This window comes from Globicephala melas, chromosome X, assembly GCF_963455315.2.
Source record: "Globicephala melas chromosome X, mGloMel1.2, whole genome shotgun sequence".
In the NCBI taxonomy this organism is placed as follows: Eukaryota; Metazoa; Chordata; class Mammalia; order Artiodactyla; family Delphinidae; genus Globicephala; species Globicephala melas.
In genome coordinates, this window is record NC_083335.1 from 100,773,769 (window position 1) to 100,799,539 (window position 25,771).

The 25,771-nt window shown below is 37.6% G+C and overlaps 1 protein-coding gene across 1 annotated transcript in view; it reads right to left on the bottom strand.

Moving 5' to 3' along the window:
• Nucleotides 1–25,771, bottom strand: part of IL1RAPL1 (interleukin 1 receptor accessory protein like 1) — a 1,328,695-nt gene that overhangs the window by 37,751 nt on the left and 1,265,173 nt on the right. Inside the window, exons 7-8 of the mRNA XM_030845253.2 lie at nt 9,379–9,511; nt 6,549–6,694 (exon numbers count right to left, since the gene is read on the bottom strand). Coding sequence (XP_030701113.1) covers nt 6,549–6,694; nt 9,379–9,511 — 279 coding nt within the window. The remainder of the gene's footprint in view (nt 1–6,548; nt 6,695–9,378; nt 9,512–25,771) is intronic.

Consider the following 25,771-nt stretch of genomic DNA (forward strand, 5'->3'; position numbering starts at 1 on the left):
ATTTGTTATATTACCAAGGTTTTCACTGGAATGTCTTATTTGAGAGAGACATGCATAGACTCAGATATGACCAGACAGCTTTAAGGAACTAAGGTTGACTTTATGGAGCCAATAAGGCCCTTTGGAAAAACAGCCTGGCACCTTGCTTACAGGGTTCCCGGCAGCCTTACCAGGGGAGTAAGGCAGGTCACTTCCTGGCAGGTGCAGGAACCTCAGGATATTTGGGGGACCTCAGAAAGTGAGGAATTCACCCAAAGCTACAGGTATTACAGGCAAGCATGATGGCGAGTGTTTGGCTTGCCTTCCTCGCCTCGGGGGCATTTAAAAGTTCAATCTGGAGATTCCTTACTGAACTTTAACCATCCCGTACATCACATTTATGTGATGATGTACAAGTTAAAGATATAAGAGAGAAGTACAAGTTAAAGATCTTTATTAAGAATTTAACATTTAGTTAGGAAAACAAACAAAATAAAGGACTTCCAATGACTATGCCCATATATAAATTAAATACTAAGAGCTCTGGCCCACATGGTTAACAGGAATGATAAAAACTGAAGGGCTTATCATTCTCGGCTCTCAATATGGGTGTGGTCCTGGATCATTCCCTTGTTACTTATTAATTGAGAAATAAGCTAATCATCAGCTAAGAGTGGTCCTTTTCTTTCCTAACAAAGATGCTGCTTGGATATTCCAATTCACACTTAGGAAAACAATAACCAAAAGGACTGAAAGGCAAAACTATGCTACGTTACAAATACACATGCTGTAGCTGATCAAGAAAAACTGGGATCAACAGACCTTTGAAAAGATATTCCACTGTTGAGGCAAAAATAACTTGGAGTTAACCTCACTTAAATCATATATTCTATATCTGAGGAAATAGCTCAAAAGTTTAGTTTTCATGCCTGTAATTTTGGTGGCAGTCAAATAATCTTGTTGCAATGTCCATATCAAGAAACTCAAAGGTACAAAATCACTAGTACCAGACAATTTGTGCTCTTGGCATCCATAATAGCCTCCAACGTGGTTTTTATTTGTTTATTTGTTTTGGTGTTAGTTGCCAAGAAAAAAAAAAGAATTGAGGTCAGATTAAATGTCTTACATAACTGAGGAGCAGAGAAGCAAGAAAAATGTTACAGGATAGAATAAAACTTTGACTTCAAAATGTCAGATCTTATCCAAAGAGAGAATTTGTTAAACCTGATGGCTCTGATTTGGAGATGCTGCAGCAACATAACTAAAGTTCTTTAATATTTTGGCATTGCACAAGCAAAGAAGAGGGACAGAATATACCCTCCGAAAATATGCCTCTTTGATATAAACATTATTTAAGGCTGATTATTTTTAAGAGACAGCAGACACAGGAGAAGCTCTAAAAACCGAGTAGAAGTTACTCTTTGTAAGAGATATTTACATTTAAAAAAGAAATCCTCATTTGTAAGGGTGTTTCCCTTGCTGTACCAGGGAGAGGATGACTCTGAATCTCCAGAAACTCATCAGTGGAGAAGGCAGAGAATTAAATCTGCAGAACAACCATGCCCATGGTTACTGTGCTTTTCCTGGCCACCTCCCTGCTCCCCAACACCTTGTTTTGTCTTTAGCTGGAGATGGTAATTAAGGTGCTGGCTTGGGCCACTTCAGGGAGTTACTCAGCTTTCCTGGGTTCTCCCACGTATACAGGAGGAATATATGCTATTAAATTTATGTTTGTTTTTCTCCTGTTAATCTATCTTTTATTACACGGTGTGTCTCAGCCAAGAACCTAGAAAGGTAGAGGGAAAATGATTTTTCCTCCCCCACAGTAACGACTCAGTAAAAGTGACTCTTCTGTGGATGTCTACTCAGTTTTTAATGGGTCATGGTCTTTTTAGGGAGATGCAGCCATAAAGAGATGTAGGAGGTTTTGATGTCTGGGCAAAGTTTGGCTTTTCCATATTCTGAAATCAATGGTCGAAGATGTCAAAGGATGAGCCCCGAGAGAGCTTTAAACAGTTCTATAGTCTTACTGTATCTCTCAGCAAATAAATGCACTAGGTAAATACCAACAAGGATAGGGGCACAGAGTACAAAAATGATTCATTATAAGAAGGGATAAGGACTCCACTGGGTCTAAATTCATCTGGCTTTAAAACAATGCGTCTTAAATGATGTACATGTTAATTACATTACTAAAGATATTCCGAGGACTAGGGAGTTTATAGAGCAAGTCTAATTCCCATTGATTACACTCTTTGGAGGGAGAGAGGGAGGGAGGGAGAGAGAGAGACTGCACATGCAACAATTAAAATGGGTTTGAGGGGGAATAGAGAAAAACCAGATATTTATCATTATTAACTAGTGCTAGTCTCTGAGGTAGATACTTTGCCAGTCCCCAAACTACTTCGTGATGAATGAAGTGCCATAATACTGTAATCGATATATCTAAACATAACCATTCACAACAGGACTGTTAATGAACATTCCCTTAATGTGACAGCTTCAAAGCCAAACATTCCCTAGAAGCACAATTCTATCAATACATTAGAAGTGCTTAATATCAATGTAATTTAAAAAGCAGATGATGGCATTTCAAATTATATTGGTTCTTATTTCCTGTTCATTTAATTTTATGAGTGCCAGACACATAGTAGGTTCTTAACAATTATCATTAAATGCATGAATAAATAAATGAAGATCTCCTTTCGGACAGCACATTCAAACTAAAGTAAATCTGTTATAAAGAAAAATACAGAATCAACGGAACAAAATTGCTGGAGCTGCAGCTGACCATTTTAATGAACGATAAATTAGATTTCAGGGAGTTTTTAATGGAACACATTATTGCTGCATCCTAAATTAGCCAGAACATCATGTAGTTGGAGTAGAAAAATCATGTAATAGCTGCTAACGTTTACTAGGTGATAAATATGTGTCAGACATTGTGATACATATTGATATATATTCATTTATTAAATCCTCATAGCTACTCTATATGGAAGGTACTATTATTATTCCCCTTTTACACAAGAGGAATTTGAGGCTCACAGAGAATAAGGGATTTGTCCAAGATAGCATAGCTAGTAAGCAGAGAGTAGGTTTCATACAGACAGCCTTGCTCCAGAGTCCAAACCCTTAAACATTAAACTACTTTGCTCCAGACAGTAAACATGTCCACGCTGTGAGGTCATCCAGAATTAGAGTATGGATGAAAAACTCAGCGGATGAGTAAGAAATTTAGGACTGCCTGATCGGTGCAAGAGGGGCTAGCCCAGAGGCCAGAGCACAGTGCTGCTGAGTACCCATCTGGAGAATTGTTTGTGTTAGAGAAATGGAAAACATAAAAATGAAAGGAAAATAAAAGGGCGGGGTTTTGGAGGGAAACTGAAGGTCAGTGTTTGATGTGTGGTCGAATCGGGTAGCAGCAATTAGGAATCTAAGCAAAGACATCTGGGTAAAAGATTCAGAGACATATATGGAATTCAATTCAATAGGCAATGGTGGAGACAAGAAATAGCACAGTAGTGAATGTTGCTCTACTCTTTGCTTTGGTTCTTTTTGGAACAAGGATCTAACCCTCAAGCTTGTCAGGCCAGGGACTAGAGTGAGGAATAAGAGGCAGGGTAGTCATACACTAATATGGCCCCATGGCCCTTTGTCTCTGTTTCACTGTATAACCTAGTTCTCTGTATAGCATGTGACATGATCCTAACTGTCCAAGTACCTTCCCTGGCTGCAGGAATCAACAACTCTGAATATTCCCAAGCAAGGATTTTCCTTTTCTTTTTTTAAAAATTTATTTATTTTATTTTTGGCTGCGTTGGGTCTTCGTTGCTGCACGCGGGCTTTCTCTAGCTGAAGTGAGTGGGGGCTACTCTTCGTTGCGGTGCGCGGGCTTCTCATTGCAGTGGCTTCTCTTGTTGCAGAGCACAGGCTCTAGGCGTGCGGGCTTCAGTAGTTGTGGCACGGGGGCTCAGTAGTTGTGGCATGGGGGCTCAGTAGTTGTGGCTTGCGGGCTCCAGAGCGCAGGCTCAGCAGCTCAGTAGTTGTGGTGAATGGGCTTAGTTACTCCGCGGCATGTGGGATCTTCCTGGACCAGGTCTCAAACCCGTGTCCCCTGCATTGGCAGGTGGATTCTTAACCGCTGCGCCACCAGGGAAGCCCCTCAAGCAATACAGTAACACATCTGGTCATTACATAATTGCTAGCATGACAGCAATTTAACTCTTTCAGGGACCCTATGATCAAAGACTCAAACTATCAGCTCACATGTGCTGTGTCTTGACCTTCTGAACCTTTCAGGGCTGGGGAACTTGCAGTTATGCCATCTGTTAACTAGAGTCCTTTGTTTTTCCCCGTAGATGGTTGGGGTAGACCATTCCACACTGCTGTCATTGTGAATTGATGACTTATTTGCTGCAGCTCCCTTAAAAGGAAGGTGAACACTAACTTTAAGAGGGACTTTTGGAGAACATGACCTTGAAGAACTCTTTTTGGCTTCTTACTGCTTTTATTTTATTAAGAATAAAATGCTGTTGGCATAAATACATCTTTGAAAAACACTGTGGAAGATCTAAGTATTCAAGAGTGCTCTAGCATTGTCCACTACTTTCTTCTTCATGTTTGGGGAATTAGACAGTATTGGAAAAGTTTTTTCAAACAATTTCCTTGATTCCTCAGTCATTTATTTTTGTAGTACTGGAAGCTTCTGTAGCTATGGGCAACTTAACCTTAGGCCACACATGCTAAAAATAGCGTGGGGCTGTGTGCCCCTTCCTGGCTGTGTGCCTGGCTGCTAGAAGAGAGCTTTAATAATTGTATCCTTCTTGGAAACAACCCAGCTTCTGTACTTTAACTGTCACTCCTACTTTGTCCTAAAAAGAAATATACGTTGCTCAAGAGAGTAACCAGAATGGTGCAAGTATTTTATCCACATAAAAGAAGAATGAATAAAAGGAACTAAAGAAGTTGAATCTAGGGAAATGAAGGCCCAGAAGGATTATGGTGACGGTCCTCAAACTTTTGAAGGGCTATTTTGGGGAAGAGAGATTGAAAGTGGGGTCAAGGAGTAGACAGACAGTGAAATAGGAATGCTTTGTAATAGTTATGTTTTTCCAAAGATACAATTGGCTTCCTTGAGGAGGAATGTGATCCAGTATAAGCTGACCGATCACTGAGGAAGATGTTATGGAGTAGTTCAATTACACATTTAAATTGCTTCCAACCGTGAGAAGCTATTTCTGTCCTTTTATATGTATAATATTTCTACTCTAAATCCCTTCATTGACTGAATATATGTGTTAAGCTAGAGAAACAAACAATCATGTTGCTTACTAACTGCTGCTTACCTTTTCCCTCTGTTAACATCCACCCAAAAGTAAAGTATTTTAATATTATAGTCACCTTGACAACAGAAGTGTCTGTTTTAATAGCTTTCAGTAACATTATTCAAAGAGAATCTATTGTCCACTAAAGTGAGGGGAACAGTCTTCGGCATTCTCTTTCTTTTCCAACCTCAAAGAGTTTAGGATTAAACATGTGCTTTGAAATTAAAATCACTGTGAATTTGCTGAGTAAGAGAACATCCAGAAAGTTTTCACTTAGCATAATGTAGAAAAAATATATTTTTCTCTGCGATGTACATGAAAATTTTCACCAACTAAAAGGCATGGCTCAAATTTTACAATCGTCTATAATTTCAAACAATTCAATATCTATTTATATATATTTTATCCCTGTGTGTAAGGTGTTGGGGTTGCCGTGGAATCAGATTTAGTGAATTGCTATTCATGAATAATAATTGACAAATAATTCACTAGCGAATTATTATTAATCATGGGAGGATATTACACATGTGAAACTTATCCAAGGCAGAAAAAAAGTCAAAAACAACTACAATGGGGAATCCATTGGACATAATTCTTACACTCAAGGAACAACCTTCCAATAAGGAGCACAATCTTTGACTTAAAACTGTCCTGGTTATTTTTAATTGGTTTGCCTATATCTAATAATAAAGAGTAGCATCTAACTAAATACTTCCTGTGTACAGGCTCCATGCCAAGCTCTTCACATTTACTGTCTTCTTTCATCCTTAAAACACACTGAAGAGTTGATATTATTATTTCCCCATTCCATATTATCAGAAAACTGAAGCTTAAGGAAGTTAGATATCATTCCTAAGGTTATACAGTTGGTATTAAAACAGAGCAAGGGGGACTTCCCTGGTGGTCCAGTGGTGAAGACTCCCCGCTTCCACTGCAGGGGGAATGGGTTCAATCCCTGGTGGGTTTGATCCCTGGTTCAAGAACTAAGATCCCGCATACCATGAGGCCCGGCCAAAACAAACAAACCAACAAAAAAACAAAGCAAGGAATCTGAGTTTGACTCTAGTGTATGAGCTAGTCACCTATCTGCTGTGTTACATGTTTTGATGGCCCTAATGCTAATGTAATTATTTTATTTAGAATAAATTTACGTAAAAACAATTAAAGAACTTTTTGCTTCCCAATTACTTCCCTTCCATTAAAGGTTAAGTCAACCACTCAAGCTTAGAAGGTTACACTCACCCCGTTTGTGAAGGAGAATACTGGCATGCCGACGTCCATTTCCATTTTCAACATAACAGGAGTAATTTCCCAAGTCACCTTCTTCTACAGAGTCCACAATTAATGAGATGGAAACTTCCTGTTCCCCAAGATGCTCCTTGAGGATTCTAAAATATAAAGCAAAACGAAACAAAAAACCCCACACAAACATACACATACATGAAAAAGAAAAACATTTAGATGAATCTGAATCTGATGTGAAAAAACCTATAGCATCTGTGCTTCAAATTTGGTCATGGATTAATGCTATCTTAATTAAATTATATCATGCCCTTTTCTTCTTCACTTCTAATAAGGAAGCTTGTCTTTGTAGATGCTAATTAAGTTGCAGTTAATTATCTCTCTTAGCAGGACAATCACACTATCATAATAAAGAGGTGAGAGAGACCTTGAAGAAAAGTTTACAAATTGCTTTCCCTTTAAGAAGAAATATGATGTAAGGGTGAGATAAGAAATTCTAATGTCTTGGCTGGAGGACTAATTATCTACCAGGTTAATTTAAAAAAATAAAAGGAAGAATAGAAAATTTCTGAGCTATTTTGACATTTCAATTGAAACCTCTAGCCTATTTTTTTTTTAATGGTGCAAATCAATTCCTATTTTAAAAGAAACATGAAATTACAAAACTGTAGACTAAATGTTTGATGAAGTGTTTAATTCTGACATTTAAAATTAATGGTAAACGCTCACTAATCTCAGTGTCAAGGATTTTAGCAATCTTTTTAGAACAAATGGAAAACTTCAAAGTAAGCCTCCCTTTCCTTGCTCACAAAGTTTCCACCTCTACCCTCCCACCTGCTTGGTAACTCATCTCTGCACAATACTTCCTAATGCAGAATTAAAGAAAAATACCTTTCTAGAACATTCCCTGAGCACCCACAACAGGAGAGAGGGGAAAAGTTAGGAGGTTTATTATCCTTCTTTAACCTTAGCATTTCAGAGTGTATGGGTATGAGATAATAGTGAAGTTCTGAACATGAGAAATGGCAGAGGAACATTTTAGTACATACTGGAGAATTACTCATCTGGGCATTTCAGAACCCAACTGCAGTGCAATATTCTTGTGTATTTGTTGCCAGGAAGAAAATTCCAGTAGAAATAATCTTATATGACAGTTCTATAGGTTTTTATTTTCTATCGAAAACCTTTTTCTCTTATATCTTTCATCAAGTTTTAAAACTCCTCACATTTAAGAAGAAGAATTTAGTTAAAATGCTCATATATACCCAGAAGAGGCGATCTTTAGATGGGAGAATGTTTACAATTGATCAGTATTTTGATTCACTTATAGCTTATTTATTAATATATTTGCCAATTTACATTATGATTAAAAATGAGTATCTGTGTATAAGCCTACTTTGGGTCATAATTGAATACCTCAATATTTAAAAGTAAATGAACAAATACATTAATTATTTTTTTTAAAAAAGAAGGAAGAGGCTTAAGCATGATACCCTCAAAATCGATTGTATTTTAATTATTCACTATTATTCCCACTATATTAATGTTTAGACCTTAAAGTCAGACTAAAAAAGGTGATAAAAACATTTTTTGTATCCTTTATCATTCCTATCAAGTGCTTTATAGTCAACATGATGCCTAAAATATGTAAAAACATATAAAAGGAAGTTAGAAAGATTGTGTTTGGTTGAATCCTAGAAACCTGTTAATATCTTCTCTCAACAATTAAGAAAAAGAGCTCTTATAAACCGAAGGCATAATATCACATTTTCCATGTTTTTTTTAAACATCTTTATTGGAGTATAATTGCTTTACAATGAATGGTGTGTTAGTTTCTGCTTTATAATAAAGTGAATCAGCTATACATATACATATATCCCCATAACCCCTTCCTCTTGCGTCTCCCTCCCACCCTCCCTATCCCACCCGTCTAGGTGGTCACAAAACACCAAGCTGATCTCCCTGTGCTATATGGCTGCTTCCCACTAGCTAGCTATTTTACATTTGGTAGTGTATATATGTCCATGCCACTCTCTCACTTCGTCCCAGCTTACCCTCCCCACTCCCCGTGTCCTCAAGTCCATTCTCTATGTCTGTGTCTTTATTCCTGTCCTGCCCCTAGGTTCTTCAGAACCTTTGTTTTTTTTTTTTAGATTCCATATATATGTGTTAGCATACAGTATTTGTTTTTCTCTTTCTGACTTACTTCGCTCTGTAGGACAGACTCTAGGTCCATCCACCTCACTACAAATAACTCAATTTTGTTTCTTTTTATGGCTGAGTAATATTCCATTGTATATATGTGCCACGTCTTCTTTATCCACTCATCTGTCGATGGACAGTTAGGTTACTTCCATGTCCTGGCTATTGTAAATAGAGCTGCAGTGAACATTGTGGTACATGACTCTTTTTGAATTATGGTTTTCTCAGGGTATATGCCCAGTAGTGGGATTGCTGGGTCATATGGTAGTTCTATTTGCAGTTTTTTTAAGGAACCCCCATACTGTTCTACATAGTGGCTGTATCATCTGATCTCAGACATTTTCCATATTTGATGCTATTTTGATCTCTCTCACACTCAGTTTATTCCTTAGTGAAAAACTCCTTTTTAATTCTCTTAAATTCTTTGCAAATGGCACTCCTGTTTGACAATTTCATAGTCACACTCTCAAGAATATTTTGCCTCTTTGCCACTAAATGTTGCAATATTTTTATTATAATAGTAAAACACTCCCCCAAACCCCTTCTTTTCTTTTAGTTCACTTTCTATTCACTAAGAGAACAAAAGTTAATCTTGATTGTACAAGTTAAAAGACAAAAATTACTTTACCTAATGTCACTTTCCCAAACTCGATTTTCATCCAGATCTTCAATAAACTTCTCTCCTTTCATCCAGTATATTAAAGGACTGACATCTCCACTGTACCCAAAGAAAGCTCTGCAGGTTAGATTAGCTGAATCACCTGTTGAGAGAAGTGATGAAAATGTGTTATAAAACTGTTTGTACACTCTTATTTTAGGCAAAGTGGCAGGTAACATTTTAATCACTTCATTGTTTTAATGAAACATCTTTCTAAAGTCACATTTTTCAGATGTTTTCTATCTTTGTCAAATTCATGTGGGCTTTTGACAGCTTATTTAGTGGAAAGTGAATTACTTATAAGATTTTGAAGAACACTGGTCGGTTATTTCATAGAAGGTTCTTCCATTTAAGTTTGCCTGATTTTTCCACATGATTAAATTGAGGTTATGAATTACTGGGAATGGTACCATGGAGGTGACGTGCCCTTCTCAAAGCATGATATCAGACAGTACATAATGTTGATAATATAAGATTTTGTAAAGCAGGTAGAAGATGTTTCTCAGTCCTGAATGTGGAAAACAGAAAGAGAACAAAATCTTTTCATGGGAAAGAAATGAAATTGTAAAATGCAGGATCCCCTAAAAATGTTATTAAAATATTTGTACTATATGAGGAATAGTATTTTAATTAGGAAACCAACACACGCTCAGGTAAAAAAGCGCATTAAAATACAAATGAACAACTCCTGAGAATAAATATTTGGGATGTTTATAAGATGTAAAATCAATACTACTACTGTGGAGATGAGTTTCTTCCAATATGCTACTCAAGAGAGATCACTATAATGGTGAATACAGATTGGTTGATTACTTAATAAGGTAAGTGGAGGTCCCTGACTGAAAAGTGGAAGCGAATTTAATGCCTGCAGAAAATAAGGCGTATTTCTGGACAGGTAATGTGATTTTGCAAACACCTGGTTTCCCCAAGCCTCAGGCGGCATTAGAGAACTGAAATACACCAGCACCATTATAGTTTTAAGGTCTTGCTGTCTCCAAGTAGAGCTAGAAAATGCAGGGTGGGATAGAGACCTGTGGAGACCTACTCCAGCTTAGACTGGAGCAGGGGAACTCACAAGGATGAGGACTACATGAAGGGCTGAAAACTAGGCTCCAGGGATACCTTTATAGGCATCTGAAGTAAGGAAACTTCCTTCATTTCATAAATTCCTGAGAATATTCTAGAGGACTCTGACAACTCTGACTTTAAGGTGAAGAGAACGAGGTTCCTAAAGACTGCAAGCCTCACAGCTAAACTATGAGTTAACAGTGCACACCTCGTGAAACGGGGCTTACAAGTGATTCTACAACATGAACCCAGAGCAAAAGCACAATGCAGTTACAGATGCATTCTTTCTAAGTCCTGGTATGGGTCAACCTATATGTAAAATTTATTCTCCAAGTTCCACAATAAGAAAATTTTTATTGGATAAAATTCGTATTATTATTTTACTTATGTCCACTGTGTAAGAATAGTTCATAACTAAGTTCTTGCTGTTCTAATATTTCTAAGGTGCATGATATAGCCTCTCCTTTTATGTTATGCTTGTTTATGTCTGAATGTTCTCCAACTAAGTGATTCCTTATGGACTTTGATTCTATATACAATAACCGTTATTAGTGACCAGATAAGTCAAGTCCAGAAAATGTCTACAAACTTTTAAGAGGCAAAATGCAGCTTTTTTTTTTTCTTGCGGTACGCGGGCCTCTCACTGCCGTGGCCTCTCTTGCGGAGCACAGGCTCCGGACGCGCAGGCTCAGCGGCCATGGCTCACGGGCCCAGCCGCTCCGCTGCATGTGGGATCTTCCCAGACCGGGGCACAAATCAGTGTCCCCTGCATCGGCAGGCGGACTCTCAACAACTGCGCCACCAGGGAAGCCCAAATGCAGCTTTAAATAGGTTCCTTTACTATTAATTTTGTTTGTTTGTTTCTTTAAAATTTATCCTTCTTTCATCTTTTTTTTTTAATACAGCAGGTTCTTATTAGTCATCAATTTTATACACATCAGTGTATACATGTCAATCCCAATCGCCCAATTCAGCACAGCACCATCCCCACACCCCCGCGTCTTCCCCCCCCCGGTGTCCATACGTTTGTTCTCTACATCTGTGTCTCAACTTCTGCCCTTTAAACCGGTTCATCTGTACCATTTTTTTAGGTTCCACATACATGCATTAATATACGATATTTGTTTTTCTCTTTCTGACATACTTCACTCTGTATGACAGTCTCTAGATCCTAGGGACAGATGATGCACTTCCACTCAATAAGGATAGATAGAGATTCATAAGCACAACCAGGAAAATTAGGAAAATATAATTAGCAAATTTTGGTTAGAAAGTTAATTAGGCAATTAGGAAACAGGAATTAGGAAAATAAAAATAATATGACTGTGTTTGTAACTCAGGCTGATGAAGCAGGACATGCCAGTTACATAACAGGATTTTAGCATCTGAGTTTTATGAGTAGTCCATCCATGATCTATTTCACATTCTCACGCTTTTTAATGTTATATTCTTCGCTTTAAATTCTCCTCATTTCCACCTAGTAAATTACTCCTCATCCATTAAGTCCCAACTCAAATAGCACCTCTTCACTCCGTCTTTTCTCCTCTCTAGTCCTTGGAACATATCTGTACTTTATCATAATATATTCCTCACAATAGTTGGTTTGTTTGCATGTCTAGTGCAGCAACTAGGATATTCACTCCCCAAAGGCAGAAATTACATCTGTAACTACCTTTGTATATTACTAGACCCATTACAGCGTGTTGAATATATTAGCAACTCAATAAATAATTTCAAATTAATACCCTGCTTAATATCTCTTGTACTTGCATTTTTCCTTGATTTCTTTTTTCAAAGCTTCATTAATTAAAGGTTACATGTCTCCAGCCTATCTCAACAGGCCAAGTCTATCTTGTAAACTAGTCTTCAACATTCAGCGCCTCCTCATTCAGGTGTTAATTCTCTTGTGGGTCAGAGCTGGCTCACACCAGCCTGTTAAGAATCAGCTATTACATTTTTCAGAAATTCTTTAAGCAGGTTGTTAAACATAGTCATTATTAAAAATTAAATTATAGAAACTTATAATTAAATATACTATATTAAAAACTAAGGTAAAAAATACCCCAAACTCTAATTCTCCTATTTATTTTTCCATATTCTTCTTCTGTGGTATTGGTATGGCAGAAATACCATATAATAGTGTATTACTGCACATCTCTTCCCAAATGCACAGTAAGTGAGATTATGTTAGTAGCCAGCAATCAGCCATGGTGAGAGTATTTACCCCACGAATTGCCAAATGCTACAAATCAGGCTATGATTTACTGTTTTGCTGATTGTCTGTACTTAAGACAATATGGAGAAAATGTTAATAATGCAGATTAAACTTCGAAGTGTCATGTCTATAGCTGTTACACTGGTAATACTGCAAACATAAAAAAATTCCTCTGGCATCCAAAAATTATCATCTAATTCAGCAAAGGATTTGCTTACATCACTGATGAACAAATGAAGTTCTGACATACATCTCCAATGTTTCACTCTTATTTCCAATATAAATGAAAATATCAACCACCTATATGGTGGTGTAATTCTCAGAATGACACTGGGAGAGCCAATTGTTAAACATTTACCAGCACACCACTTTCTATAAAGTTGTTTTTCAAAGATACTGCATGCATATTTTTCATACCTCTTTTGAGGTATATTTCACATATCCTCAATTGACCCACTTAAAATGTACAATTCAATGGTTTTCAGTATATTCGCAGAACTGTGAAACCAGCAGCACAATCAATGTATACGAGACTTTCATCACCCCAGTAAGAAATCCTGAACCAACTAGCAGTCACTAGTCAGTTCCTCCCAAACCCCTGGGCCTTGGCAATCACTCACCTACGTCTACTTTCTGTCTTTATGGACTTGCCTATTCCGGATATCTCATATAAATGAAATCATACAGTATGTGGCTTTTTGTTTCTGCCTTCTTTTGATTAGCTTAATGTTTTCAAGGTTCATCCATGTCACAGTATATATCAATACTTCATTCCTCTTTATGCTAAATAATATTTCATTGTATGGATATACCACATTTTGTGTATCCATTTATCAATTGACGCACATTTGGGTTGTTTCCACTCTTTGACTATCATGAATAAAGCTGCTTTGAACACTCGTACAAATTTTTGTGTGGACATATGCTTTCATTTCTCTTGGTTATATGTCTAGGAATGGAACTGCTGCATTATAATTCTATGCTTAAATGTCTGAGGAATTGCCAAACTGTTCCAAAGTGGCTGCACCGTTTTACATTCTCACCAGGAATGTACGAGAGTTTTAATTTCTCCACATGCTTGCCAACACTTGTTACCTGTCTTTTTGATTATAGCCATTCTAGTGAATGTGAAGCAGTATTTTTGTGGTTCTTACTATTAATATTAAACCAAAAATTTATTATTACATATAGTTACTTTATTAATAACCAGTGTTGTTCAAAATTATAAAAACACTATCAAGATAAAAGGGCTTTTATTAGACCACAGAATGTAATTATCAACATCATACCTAAAATGCTTATTTCCCCGCTGTTGTGCTATAGGCCCTGTGATGTATTTATAATTTTAGTTGAGAATTTATAGGAGATGAATAAACTATTGAAGGCTTATGCTTTTAAAGAAAAATGATATAAATGCTCAGAAATTGTACCAGACTTAACTCCAGGCAATGTGTTATCAGAACTCAATTATGCCCTGGAAACAAAAATTAATTTCACGTAATACAACAAAAAAATTGGGATTTATTAAAGAGTTAAATATTATTATAAAATGTATACACTATCTAGGAGAAAATATATTATTTTATAAATCTGTAGAGGAAAAAAACTCTTTTCTTAGAATTAGAGCCTAGAAGTAACAAGGAAGTTCACGACTGACAGATTTAAAAATATAATTAGAAAAGCTTCAGTAGAACAGAAAATAATACAAAGAAAATTAAGACAACAGTGAATGATCACAAATTTTTCTTTACTGTGTTTGTTGTCTAATGTGTATCTGAGTATGCTTTCAATTAAAAAGGAAAAACAATAAAAGGATGCAGCATAGTGCCTAGAAAAATCATTAATAGATTATTCCAGATATTCAACTTTAAAATAATCATAGCCAGATTTTTGTTTTTGGCTGCACCATGTGGCATACAGGATCTTAGTTCCCTGACCAGGGATGGAACCCGTGTCCCCTGCAGTGGAAGCACGGAGTCCTAACCAATAGACTGCCATGGAAGTCCCCATAGCCAGATTTTGATAGCAACTAGAGGAAAGGTTATTAGTATTGCAACTCCTCATGCTACCATTAACCTTGTTTCTTCTAGCAAATTTCCACTAACTTTCAGGCCAGAGTTTATTTTATACACTCATATGTTCTACAATATCATTTAGTTTAGATGAATATGGCTCCAGATGTTATATTTTTTTCTTTACTGAAGCCAGTGAGTCTCAAACTTACTGTCAAAAAAAACTTACTCCCACTCTCCCAAAACCAGATGTTGACTCAGCAAGTGCATAGGGTTCCAGGGATTTTCATTTTTAACAAGCACTCCCAGGTGATTTTCATGCAAGTGGTTACAGTTAACTGTCTGGAACAATTTCTTTTTACCTTGAACTCTGTTTAAATTGGAGTTGGGGCTGAGAAAAGCAACAAGATTGAAAAACATTCCGTCAGGGCTTTTAAGCAGGAAGCAAGGACAGGGAGTCTAGGAAAGAGGGTTCCTAATAATGACAGTGGTGGTTAGAGAAGTTGCTGGCATAGACAAGAAGTAGACTGTACAACTGGGTCACTGATGAGCCAATCTAAGCTATAGAAATATACCAGGTTTCCAAAGGAATGTAGGAAAAACATTTGTGTTTCTGTGGAAAACTACTCATTTTTCTATTGCACACCATTCTGAGTTATCAGATTTTAGCCCTTTCCTGTCTTTGAGTGATTTTTCAACTCTCTGTAACTCTTTGTAGGTAACTGATATGTAAATTCTCTCATGTCTGGTAGCCATTCGACTTAATTCCCTATCCGCTCCCCTAGCCTTGCTTGCTCCTCACCCCAGGGAAAAATCAATTTTGTCTCTACTTGGAATTTATCTCAGCATTCCTTTCTTCTGTTTAATATACTATTTTGAATTGGTCATAACACCTGCCTGTTCCCTTCACATCATATGAGCAAAAAATCTTTAACGTGTTCATTTTAATATCTGTATGAAAGTTGTGATGATACATTTTTCTGAACATTATCTGTTAACAGAAATACAATGCTAGCCTTACTGCTTATTATTACCATTCAAATAAGCCACACACATGATATTCATACATACATGTTATGTCTCTGACGTGTTCGACTACTCAAGGATTTAAGAACACTCTCCTTATTCCTCTTTCTTTTTTTCCAATAGAAGAATCAGCAATATAATTTTATCTTTACTCTATTTAAGTCCAAACTATTTAACTTGTTATCAAGAGAAACTATCCATCTTTTCTATCTTTTGCTCTCTAATTTGCTGTAGCATGCAATTTCTGATAAGGCAAGACTAGCATGTGATTTAGAGAGTCAAGCACCAAAGCTCTCCCTTATCCCCTTCCATTTATATATTGAAAGAAGTCTCCTCTAGTGTGACCTCTGATACCCAAGTGATAACGTTAATACTATTTACTATACATAACCAGAAATACAGGAAATTAGCATTAGAATTCCACAGGTTATAGAAAAGAGTCACATTAATTTCCCCCTCAATTTTGTTTGTTTTCCTTCAAATAATAACAGAAAAATTTAAGCTATGGCCTGGGGAGCCACACACATCAAATATATCAGTCAGCCAGGGCTGGAGTCCCGAAGATAATGGTATTCTTGCTGTATCAAGTTGATATCTGTAAAAGCTTCAGTAAATTGCACTAAATGCTTCTGCTGCCTTTTCGGCCGAAAGGTGCACTGTCAGCTCAATCTTACCAAGTTCCGAAGGAAGCACTCTAAAATTGATCATAAAAAATCATTTGTTATCTAAAATGAGAACAATGCTTGTCATACAGCAGGCTTTCAAGTAGGCCACAATGTGAGGGGGCCTTAGAGGAAAAATAATGCATTTTCTCTTCAACCAGCAGATTCCAATCGGCAGTAGGGACACTTGCTATTTAGTGTAACCTTCTTCTAACTAGGTATCATTTGGCCATTTCTAAATCTACTGAGAGCGGAGATTCTCTCTCCACTAGAGGACACTCTCTAACTTATTGAAAAAAAAAAGTTTTCTTTTCAATTAAAAGGAAATTTCTTCCCTAATTAAAAAGCATCAGCATCCAGAGATCTTACTAGTTGGAATGAGGAAATAGTGAGCATTTCGTTCTTAAACAAGATGTTGAATAGTAGGGGGTTTTAATTTCATTTGCACCATTAATCATGGGTATTGAAATTACCCTACGATCACGGTAAAAATAAATGTTTTGCCAAAGACTCTCCATTTAAGATAAAAGCAAAGTGGTTTACAAAACATATTTCTCTTTTGTCATTAGTTAAACTGAATGGCTCCTCTTCCAGAAGACTTTATTCTGAAATGAAGAATCTCTCTCTGTGTCTCTCAGTCTCTCTGTGTGTCTCTCTGTGTGTCTCTGTGTATCTCTGTGTCTCCGTCTTTCTCTCTCTCTCTCTCTCTCTCTCTCTCTCTCACACACACACACACAAACACAGAGAGAGAAAGTTCCCTTGCAACTTGCTCAAGACATTTTACCCAAATAAGTATTAGGACCTATGGCACGTAATAGTTGCCAGTAACACAGAGTTCTTTGAAAATCAGAGATTTATCTAAGGATCCCAAAAGAAAGGAAAGAAATGGAAGGGATAGGTTATATTAAGCTCATAGTTGAGGTTGTTATTCCTGCAGGATGTAACAACGTCTGCTCAAATTTCAAGGGAACAAAATCACAGAAAAACAAGACATGCACTTTAAAATTTGCTAACCATAATTCAGCTGTAGTGTCAGATTTCCTTATGAAAATGTATTTTGTACTATCTTACAGCATATTTCTATAGATCTTAAGAACAAAACAACTTATTTGCCTGGCCAGCAGATTGCAAGGGGATTTAAGTAACCACAAATAACCTGGAGTTAAATGAGTTAATGTACATCCACAGTACCCATGGTGAATGAGTGCTCACAAATTGTTACCAATTATTACTATTACTAGTGTTACTATTATGATGGGACTTAAGCTTTTCTATAAGTGATGACTTGTAGTTCATGTATCAAGTTAGGCCAAATTATGCCCTTCAGGAACCTGAGGGCCGCATACTGGAATCTGAATGAATTATTGGGTATATTTCCTACACCTATCAGAGGAAGGAAGGCAGTGGCACAGCCCCTCCAGAATGGAGAGGAAATCTCATGCGTTTGAAAGGAAAGGGTGTACAAAATAGGAATATCATTACTGCATTGTTTTTAGATAGTTCAGAGATTCTTGTAAGGACTCAAATGGTAGCTCTTGATGGCTGCCTTCTAGATGCATGGTCCATAAGTTTCTGGCAGTATAGAGGAGCAAAACTTGCCATCCCAAAATGTCTTTTTGGCATATGGATTATTCCGAGCTGAAAACAATCAAGGCCCAAAAGACTCAACAAGAAACTCTGACTATCCCCCCGAACTGCCTAAAAGAATGTAGATAGAGATCCTGTTCCTGGAATAGAGCTATCACCAGAGCTATCTGCAAAGAATATGGGCTACGTGTGGTGGGGGAGATTTTAGGCAGAACCTAAAGATCAGAGTCCACTCTGTGTCCCACTGTCTCTGCCTGGCCCAGAAAGCATTTGTTTACAAAACCTTTGCTTTTCTATCTCCATATGAATTGCCTTCCCTTTCAAGTCCCAAACCAGTATCCCCAACATCCTCTTTTGTCTTTAGCTGAAGATGGTATTTAAGGTGAGGGTTTTGTCCATTTTGGCAAGTTACTCATTTGCTTGGGTCTCTCTCGTGTATATGTGTCATTATACTTTTGTTTGATTTTCTCCTGTTAATCCGTCTCACGTCAATTTAATTCTTAGACCAGCCAGAAGAACCTAGAAGGGTAGAAGATAATTTCTTCCTCCCTGAAAGCATCTAGAACAATTAATGGACACCAAGCTGAAGAGGGGGACTCATCAGGAATCACTAAACATCTGGTGCCACCTGATGACCTCACCCCTGGGAGGTGTGATGTTGCACCTGAGTGTTGAGAAAATGGGTATTAGCAAAAAGAAGTAGGAAACTGATAACTGCTCAGTAGAAAACGTTTAACTGCCAGGGAATGGACTTGCTTACAAATGTTATTCAGAAACTTTTGGTGATGATGGAGAGGAAGTAGGACGATTTGGGGGGATTTTTTTTTTTTTTAAGTGGTACGCGGGCCTCTCACTGTTGTGGCCTCTCCCGTTGCGGAGCACAGGCTCCGGACACGCAGGCTCAGCGGCCATGGCTCACGGGTCCAGCCACTCTGCGGCATGTGGGATCTTCCCGGATCGGGGCACGAACCCATGTCCCCTGCATCTGCAGGCGAACTGTCAACCACTGCACCACCAGGGCAGCCCTCGGCGGGATATTTTTTATTGAGTTAAAATACACATAAAATTCACCATCCTAGCCATTTTTAAATGTACAGGGAAGTAGGGTCACTTTTGCCCATCATTTGAAAAAGAGGATGCAAAAAGAGATTTGTGGTTTGCTTTCTGCCAAAGACATCAGAACTGCTTATAATTTTATTCATTTCTAAAACTGTTTTGAGTCATCCACAAGTAGATTTTTTTTTTTGGGTAATGCACACATTTTTAGGTTTTTGTTGCAGAGGACTTACTAATCTCAAATTTCTGTGATTGCATCTTTCTTTTTTTAAATAAATTTATTTATTTATTTTTGGCTGCATTGGGTCTTCATTGCTACACGTGGGCTTTCTCTAGTTGCGGCGAGTGGGGGCTACTCTTCGTTGCGGTGCACGGGCTTCTTATTGTGGTGGCTTCTCTTGTTGCAGAGCATGGGCTCTAGGTGCATGGGCTTCAGTAGATGTGGCATGCGGGCTCAACAGTTGTGGCTTGCAGGCTCTAGAGCGCAGGCTCAGTAGTTGTGGCGCACGGGCTTAGTTGCTCTGAGTCATGTGGGATCTTCCCGGACCAGGGCTCAAACCCGTGTCCACTGCATTGGCAGGCGGATTCTTAACCCCTGCTCCACCAGGGAAGCCCTCTGTGATTGCATCTTGATAAGACATCTCCTTTATTTTTGCTCCATTAATTACACAGCCACTGTACTAAATCCCTCATTGATTCTTTTAACTCTCATGGTGCTTTCTCATCCTTCTGGAGTCTCACATTTTTAAAGCAAATGTTCAGCCTCCAAGTATATTTAAATCATCCATTAACATACATAGAGAAAGCATTTATCTGTGGCCAGTGATCAGCAAATTCTTTAGAACACAGTATCAAAAGCAATTGAAGCAAGAAAGAGACAGAGGGAGATGAAAAATAGGCATATGAAAAGGAGGAATGAGAGGGAAAGAAAAACGAAAGGAGGAGGAAAGGAAGGGATATTAGTGGAGGTGGTGAAGGGTACTGAAATGTTCACAACAGCTTATCAAGTGTAAGTGTTACATTTAGGTTGCCATGCTCCTGAGTTGACTGTCCTGATAACGGCTTCATCTTTTTTGTGCTTAATCTGTCATCTCCAAACCCTGGCTGATACCTATTGAGGTAAAGACCAATAAATGCCTCCCAGTGTCTATTATCCTTTCTTTTAGTTGGGCACATGGCTACCTAGCTACAGACTATATTTCCTAGCTTCCTAGCTTCCTTTGCAGGTAGATACGGCCAAATGACAGAGATCAGGCCAATGGGATGCATGAAGAAGTGATGTCTACAATTTCCCATTCATCTCCTTTATGATGATGCCTCATCCCTGGACTTTCTTTTTCCCTTTCCTGTAGGCTGGAAAGCAGATGGGTCAGTGAACTTGTTTCTGTCATATATGTGAAGACAAAATAGTAGAGCAATAAGATGTAAGGGACCTGGGTCCCTGAATGACATAATGAAACAGAATCGTCCACCAGTCTGGACTTCCCTGTACTTGTCTATTTGATGAGAGAAATACACATCTAATTTACTGAAGACATTGTATTTTGGGGTACCTTTGTTATCCAACCAGTACCTCTGTCATCCAACCAGTACCTCTAGAAAGTATTTTTTTCACCTTGTCGCCCAGGTTGCAGTGTGGCAGGATAAAATTCATGACACTATACCAACTAATTTGATCTACTTATTGATGTAGACAAGAACCACATTTATCTCTTGCTAATCCTCTAATAATTTCCCATAATACCTATATACAAAATGCAGAAACAGAAAACTACAAATGTTCTCTCTGAGAAGGAAAATATGACATTAAGAATGAGTCTCCTTTTAAGAAAGGATTTAGCTTTAACTGGAGGAAAACTATAAGGAATTTACTTAGGGGTAATACAGTCAATAGCACCTGTTCTATTTTTGTTTGTTTGTTCTGGCCGCACTGCACGGCAGTAGAAGCATGGAGTCTTAACCACCGGACCACCAGGAAAGTCCCAATAGCACCTGTTCTAAAGCACACATAGTACCTTGTGACTTAAAAAGGGTGTTTTGTTTTGTTGCTTTTTAAATGAACTGGCTGCACTAAAATAAAAGGTCCAATTCCAATTACATTTGGCTATATCTGCATTTTAATGAACCCCCCCAAGTTTCCTAACACTCAGGGTCTTAAGAGATAATCTGGATATTCATAAAGCTTGCTTTTCTTATCTTTTAAAAAATATAAACCGTAATCCTTAGGTTTATGTGGCTTTCAAGGTTAATGAAATATTCTTCAGGAGGTTTTATAAGCTTATAAAACATGGCTAATGTAGGACATAATGATAGCTCATGAATGATGTTTATTATTTAAAATGTAAATGAACATTCAGTGAACTCACTATTTTGTGTTTTCTTCATTCCTGCCTACAAGGGCTTTTGTTGGTCAGCATTATATTAAAAGTACTCAGTGTGGGACTTCCCTGGTGGTCCAGGGGCTAAGACTCCGCGCTCCCAATGCAGGGGGCCTGGGTTCGATCCCTGGTCAGGGAACTAGATCCCACATGCTGCAACTAAGAGTTTGCATGCCGCAACTAAGACCCTGCACAGCCAAATAAATACATAAATTAAAAAAAGTACTCAGTGTAACTGCTGATGTTTCAAATAGTGCTTTCCTCTGCTTGTCTCTCCTCCACAGTGGCTTAGTAAAACGCTTCTGACAGATTCTGAGCCTAAAATATACCACGAAGTTTGGTTTTTTGGTCCACATTTGATAGAAGGAAAAATGATAGCAGTTTGAACAACTGAAGTTCAAAATGGGAGGGAATTTTCTGTGCTGAGTTAATCAGGAAAAGTTTCAGAAGTTGATAGCACTCATAGATATTTTCAATACTTAAAAAAAAATTCACTGTTTTCATTTCCAGTCTACGAAAGAGCTATTTCTTCCAGTTCTTTTCATTCTTGAAAAAGACATGTTATTTCTCTTTGGAACCTGTATCTCCCTTCTCAGTCTATTCTACTATTGGTGTCTTTAGTATCAATTGAAAGTAACCCTGCTATTCTAACTTTCATGCCTCTTTCCTGATCATAGAACCTTAGGTTCAAGGAGACATCTTTTCCCCCATGCTTAAAAGTACTTTTATTGTCTCTAAACCTGCAATGTCTTGAGAAGCTACGACATTACTCTTAATTTTTTCCTTCCTTTTGGGGTTCCCAATCTCACTTTCTAGAACTCAATTCTCTCTCATGGTGTTATCTTTACTCCTGGCCCTTAAACTAAAACACCACCTTATTAAAACTCACACACATATCCCAATACCAGACAGACTGGTTGCTTTTCTGTGAGCTACTGGGAGGTTTTCCACATGATTTTTAATCACAACTGCCTTATGCAAGGCTTGTGAGACACCAATCTAGAAGGTTTATAACCGTCAAGATGTCTTCAATAAAAAAGACTGTAAAGTACCATCTGAGATGTGTCAGCATCTAACAAAGGTTATCGCTTGAGAATATTTTTACAGCTTTCTTACCTAAAGAAGGTATACGATTTTCTGAATTCTATCTTTGTGCCTATCACTATTATTCTGTGATTTTTAATTTATGTTCTAATATTAGCAACTCTCTAGGTGGAAAGTTATAGAAGTATTTAAAATAACTGAATCTTCTTGTCTTTAGGAAAATGACCACTTGTGTCATTCCATAAAGATGATCCACATATTTCTGGACTCATTCACATGACTGGTGTTCTATCTGTAGCTATATTAATGAGTTTGATTTTTTTCCCCTAACACTTGAATCTCAGAGAGAATGCCCTTTAGTACACCTAATCGATATAGGTAAAATGTGGCAATTACTTCTAAATCTTTTCCAGGAAACCCTGGCTACTTTTACACAGCCTAAGATAGAGGAAGAATAAAGCCATCTGTTCATATCTGGATGATGTTTTATAACAGATTAATTCCTTGGTGTTAGCTGTTGGGATACCCTGTGTTGAAAAGTTAATGGCAAGTTTTGCTGATAGGATGTGCCTTCTGAATCAAACACCATCTTGACTTAGTGAAAATACTCATTGATCTGACTAACTTGATCAATCTGATATTTTAATTTACCATGACCATGCCCATCACATAGTAAAAAATATAATTATAGCAAAAATTAAGAAAAAATTAATATAGCTATTAAACCTAACCAGATTCTTGTGAGCAGAACTGCAATGCTAAAACATTATTTAATTAGCACTTTTTTCTACCACTATTTAGTCAAAAGATATGCTCCTTAACTTTCTCATCTGAAGTAAGAGAGAGACTCTTAAGGTTCTGCAGATGAAGATTTAAAGCACTTTTGACACATCTTGGTTACTTCTTTCTTGTCTTCTTTGTCTTTATCTTCCCAAATTTATACAATGTAAAAATAATGCTTTTATAATTGAGGAAAAAATAAATAATAGCATTAAAATGTCATCATATATTCTACTTCAAGGTGTCACAGCAGATCAGGCACCATCTTCCTCCCCTACCTCTTTTCTCCAATAGCCTCCAGTCATAGAAGGCTCTGTGAGAAAACAACTCTCTCTCAGTCAAGATCAGCTCTGTGACTCTAAATATGCTAAGAAAAGTGCAGTTGTAAAGACTATATATTAGTGATACTCCTTGGAATCACAGCATTAACATAAGTATTAGAGGAGACATCTTTCTCATCCATAGTTAGGGACTGTGGGTTTTTCCCACACAAATAAAATTTTAAAATCAGCATTGTTGAAAGTGTGTTTATTTTTAGACTTGCCCTCCCCTTTTCATCAACATCTTACTCCAAAAACAGGGGTTTGGTACAGTATGAATGAAACCTTTCCACTTACAGTTTTTTCCCAACAATAAATAAGGTTATACCTTGTAGCAATACTTGCTCTTTTTGGAGAGACAAAGAAGAGGTGTGAACAGTATTTATGCTTTCTCCTTTATTTAAGCCAACACTGTCACTTCCATTTGTTCAACTACTCTCTTAAAATTTTCAGAGAGCATTCTATTTTCACTATAATGATCGAGACTATTCATCTTAGAAAAATATTGCCTGAAAAAAGGTGGAAAGTTGTCCATCAACAGAGGAATGGATAAAGAAGAGGTTGTATATATATACAATGGAATATTACTCAGCCACAAAAAGAGTGAAATAATGCCATTTGCAGCAACATGGATGGACCCAGACATTGTGATACTGAGTGAAGTAAGTCAGACAGAGAAAGACAAATATGATATGATATCACTTATATGTGGAATCTAAAAAAAGGCTACAAATGAACTTATCTACAAAACAGAATTCGAGTTACAGATGTAGAAAATAAACTTATGGTTACCAGGGGGTAAGGGGGGGGGAAGGGATAAATTGGAAGATTGGGATTGACACATACACACTGCTATATATAAAATCAATAACTAAAAAGGACCTACTGTATAACACAGGGAACTCTACTCAATACTCTGTAATCACCTATATGGGAAAAGAATCTAAAAAAGAGTGAATATATGTATATGTATAACTGATATACTTTGCCATACACCTGAAACTAACACCACATTGTAAGTCAACTATACCCCGATAAAAGTTTAAAAAAAAGTGGAAAGTGGACACACTTCCTTTCAATATTAGGAATGGCTGTTTGGGATGGGAGAAAGTAGAGAGGTAAATTGAGTATTTGTATACATACATGTGAGCAGTGCCCTTGGAACAGTTGTGAAGATAAACAAGCTGATTTTTTATTCCCATCCTCTGATGTCTACATTACTTCCTTCACTTATCCTCTCAGTGCAGGTACGTTCACGAAGCACAATGATTACCAGACACCTTAACCCTAGCGCCTACCATGGCTTGCCATCTTTGAGACTGCACATTGTGATAGCTTTGTAATATACTGACTTGACTAGGCTGAACTTCATTTCCCAGAATTCCATTTTCTTGTATGTGTCCAGTTAGGGTAGGCTACAAGAGAGATTCTCTCACACTAGTGGAAGGATGGAAAAGAGGTAGCAGCCATTTGGGGGTATGAGTGTGTGTGTCTGTGTGTGTGTGTACTTTTTTACTGATATGCTCACTTCACTGACATGGAGTAGCAGTTGCGCCTGAAATTTCTCTTTTCTCCTGGATCTTCTGCCAGTGTCTCCGACTCCTGGACCAGTGGTGTGTGTTTAGTTCTATGATAAAGGGCCCTGGATCATTCTTTTTGGTAAGGTCAAAGGCAACAATAACTTGACATGGGTTTCAGTCCATCTTAGCGGAGTTCAAGCCTGCTCATGCTCCCCCCACCTGACTGCTTGCCCCGTGGACTGCAAGTCCAGCTCGTGCTCATTGGGTTCTATCTCACTCATTATCTTCCCTTACTGACTTCCTGCCTGTGAACTTCAGACTTCAGCATTAGATGCAGAGATAGCCATGGGAAGGCTGCTTAGCTAACATTCATAATTGTGTAAACCAATTCCCTGCAAATAAATAAATTTATATGTATAAATATATGTGTGTATACGTATTTTATGTTGGCTGTTTCTCCTTTTAACCCTCTTCTCACACTATTTTGCATACATGGATGGGTTCATATATATCAATGACCTTAATGTCTTTACCACCCATATTTTACTGATTTCCAAATCTAAGTCTTTGGCTTGAACTTTTCTCTTGCATGAACATCTCCCACATGCATCTCACACTCAACATGTCAGCAATTAAACTTCCCATCTTTCTCCCCCAATTGCTCATTCTTCTGACTTCCCTATTTTGGTGAACAT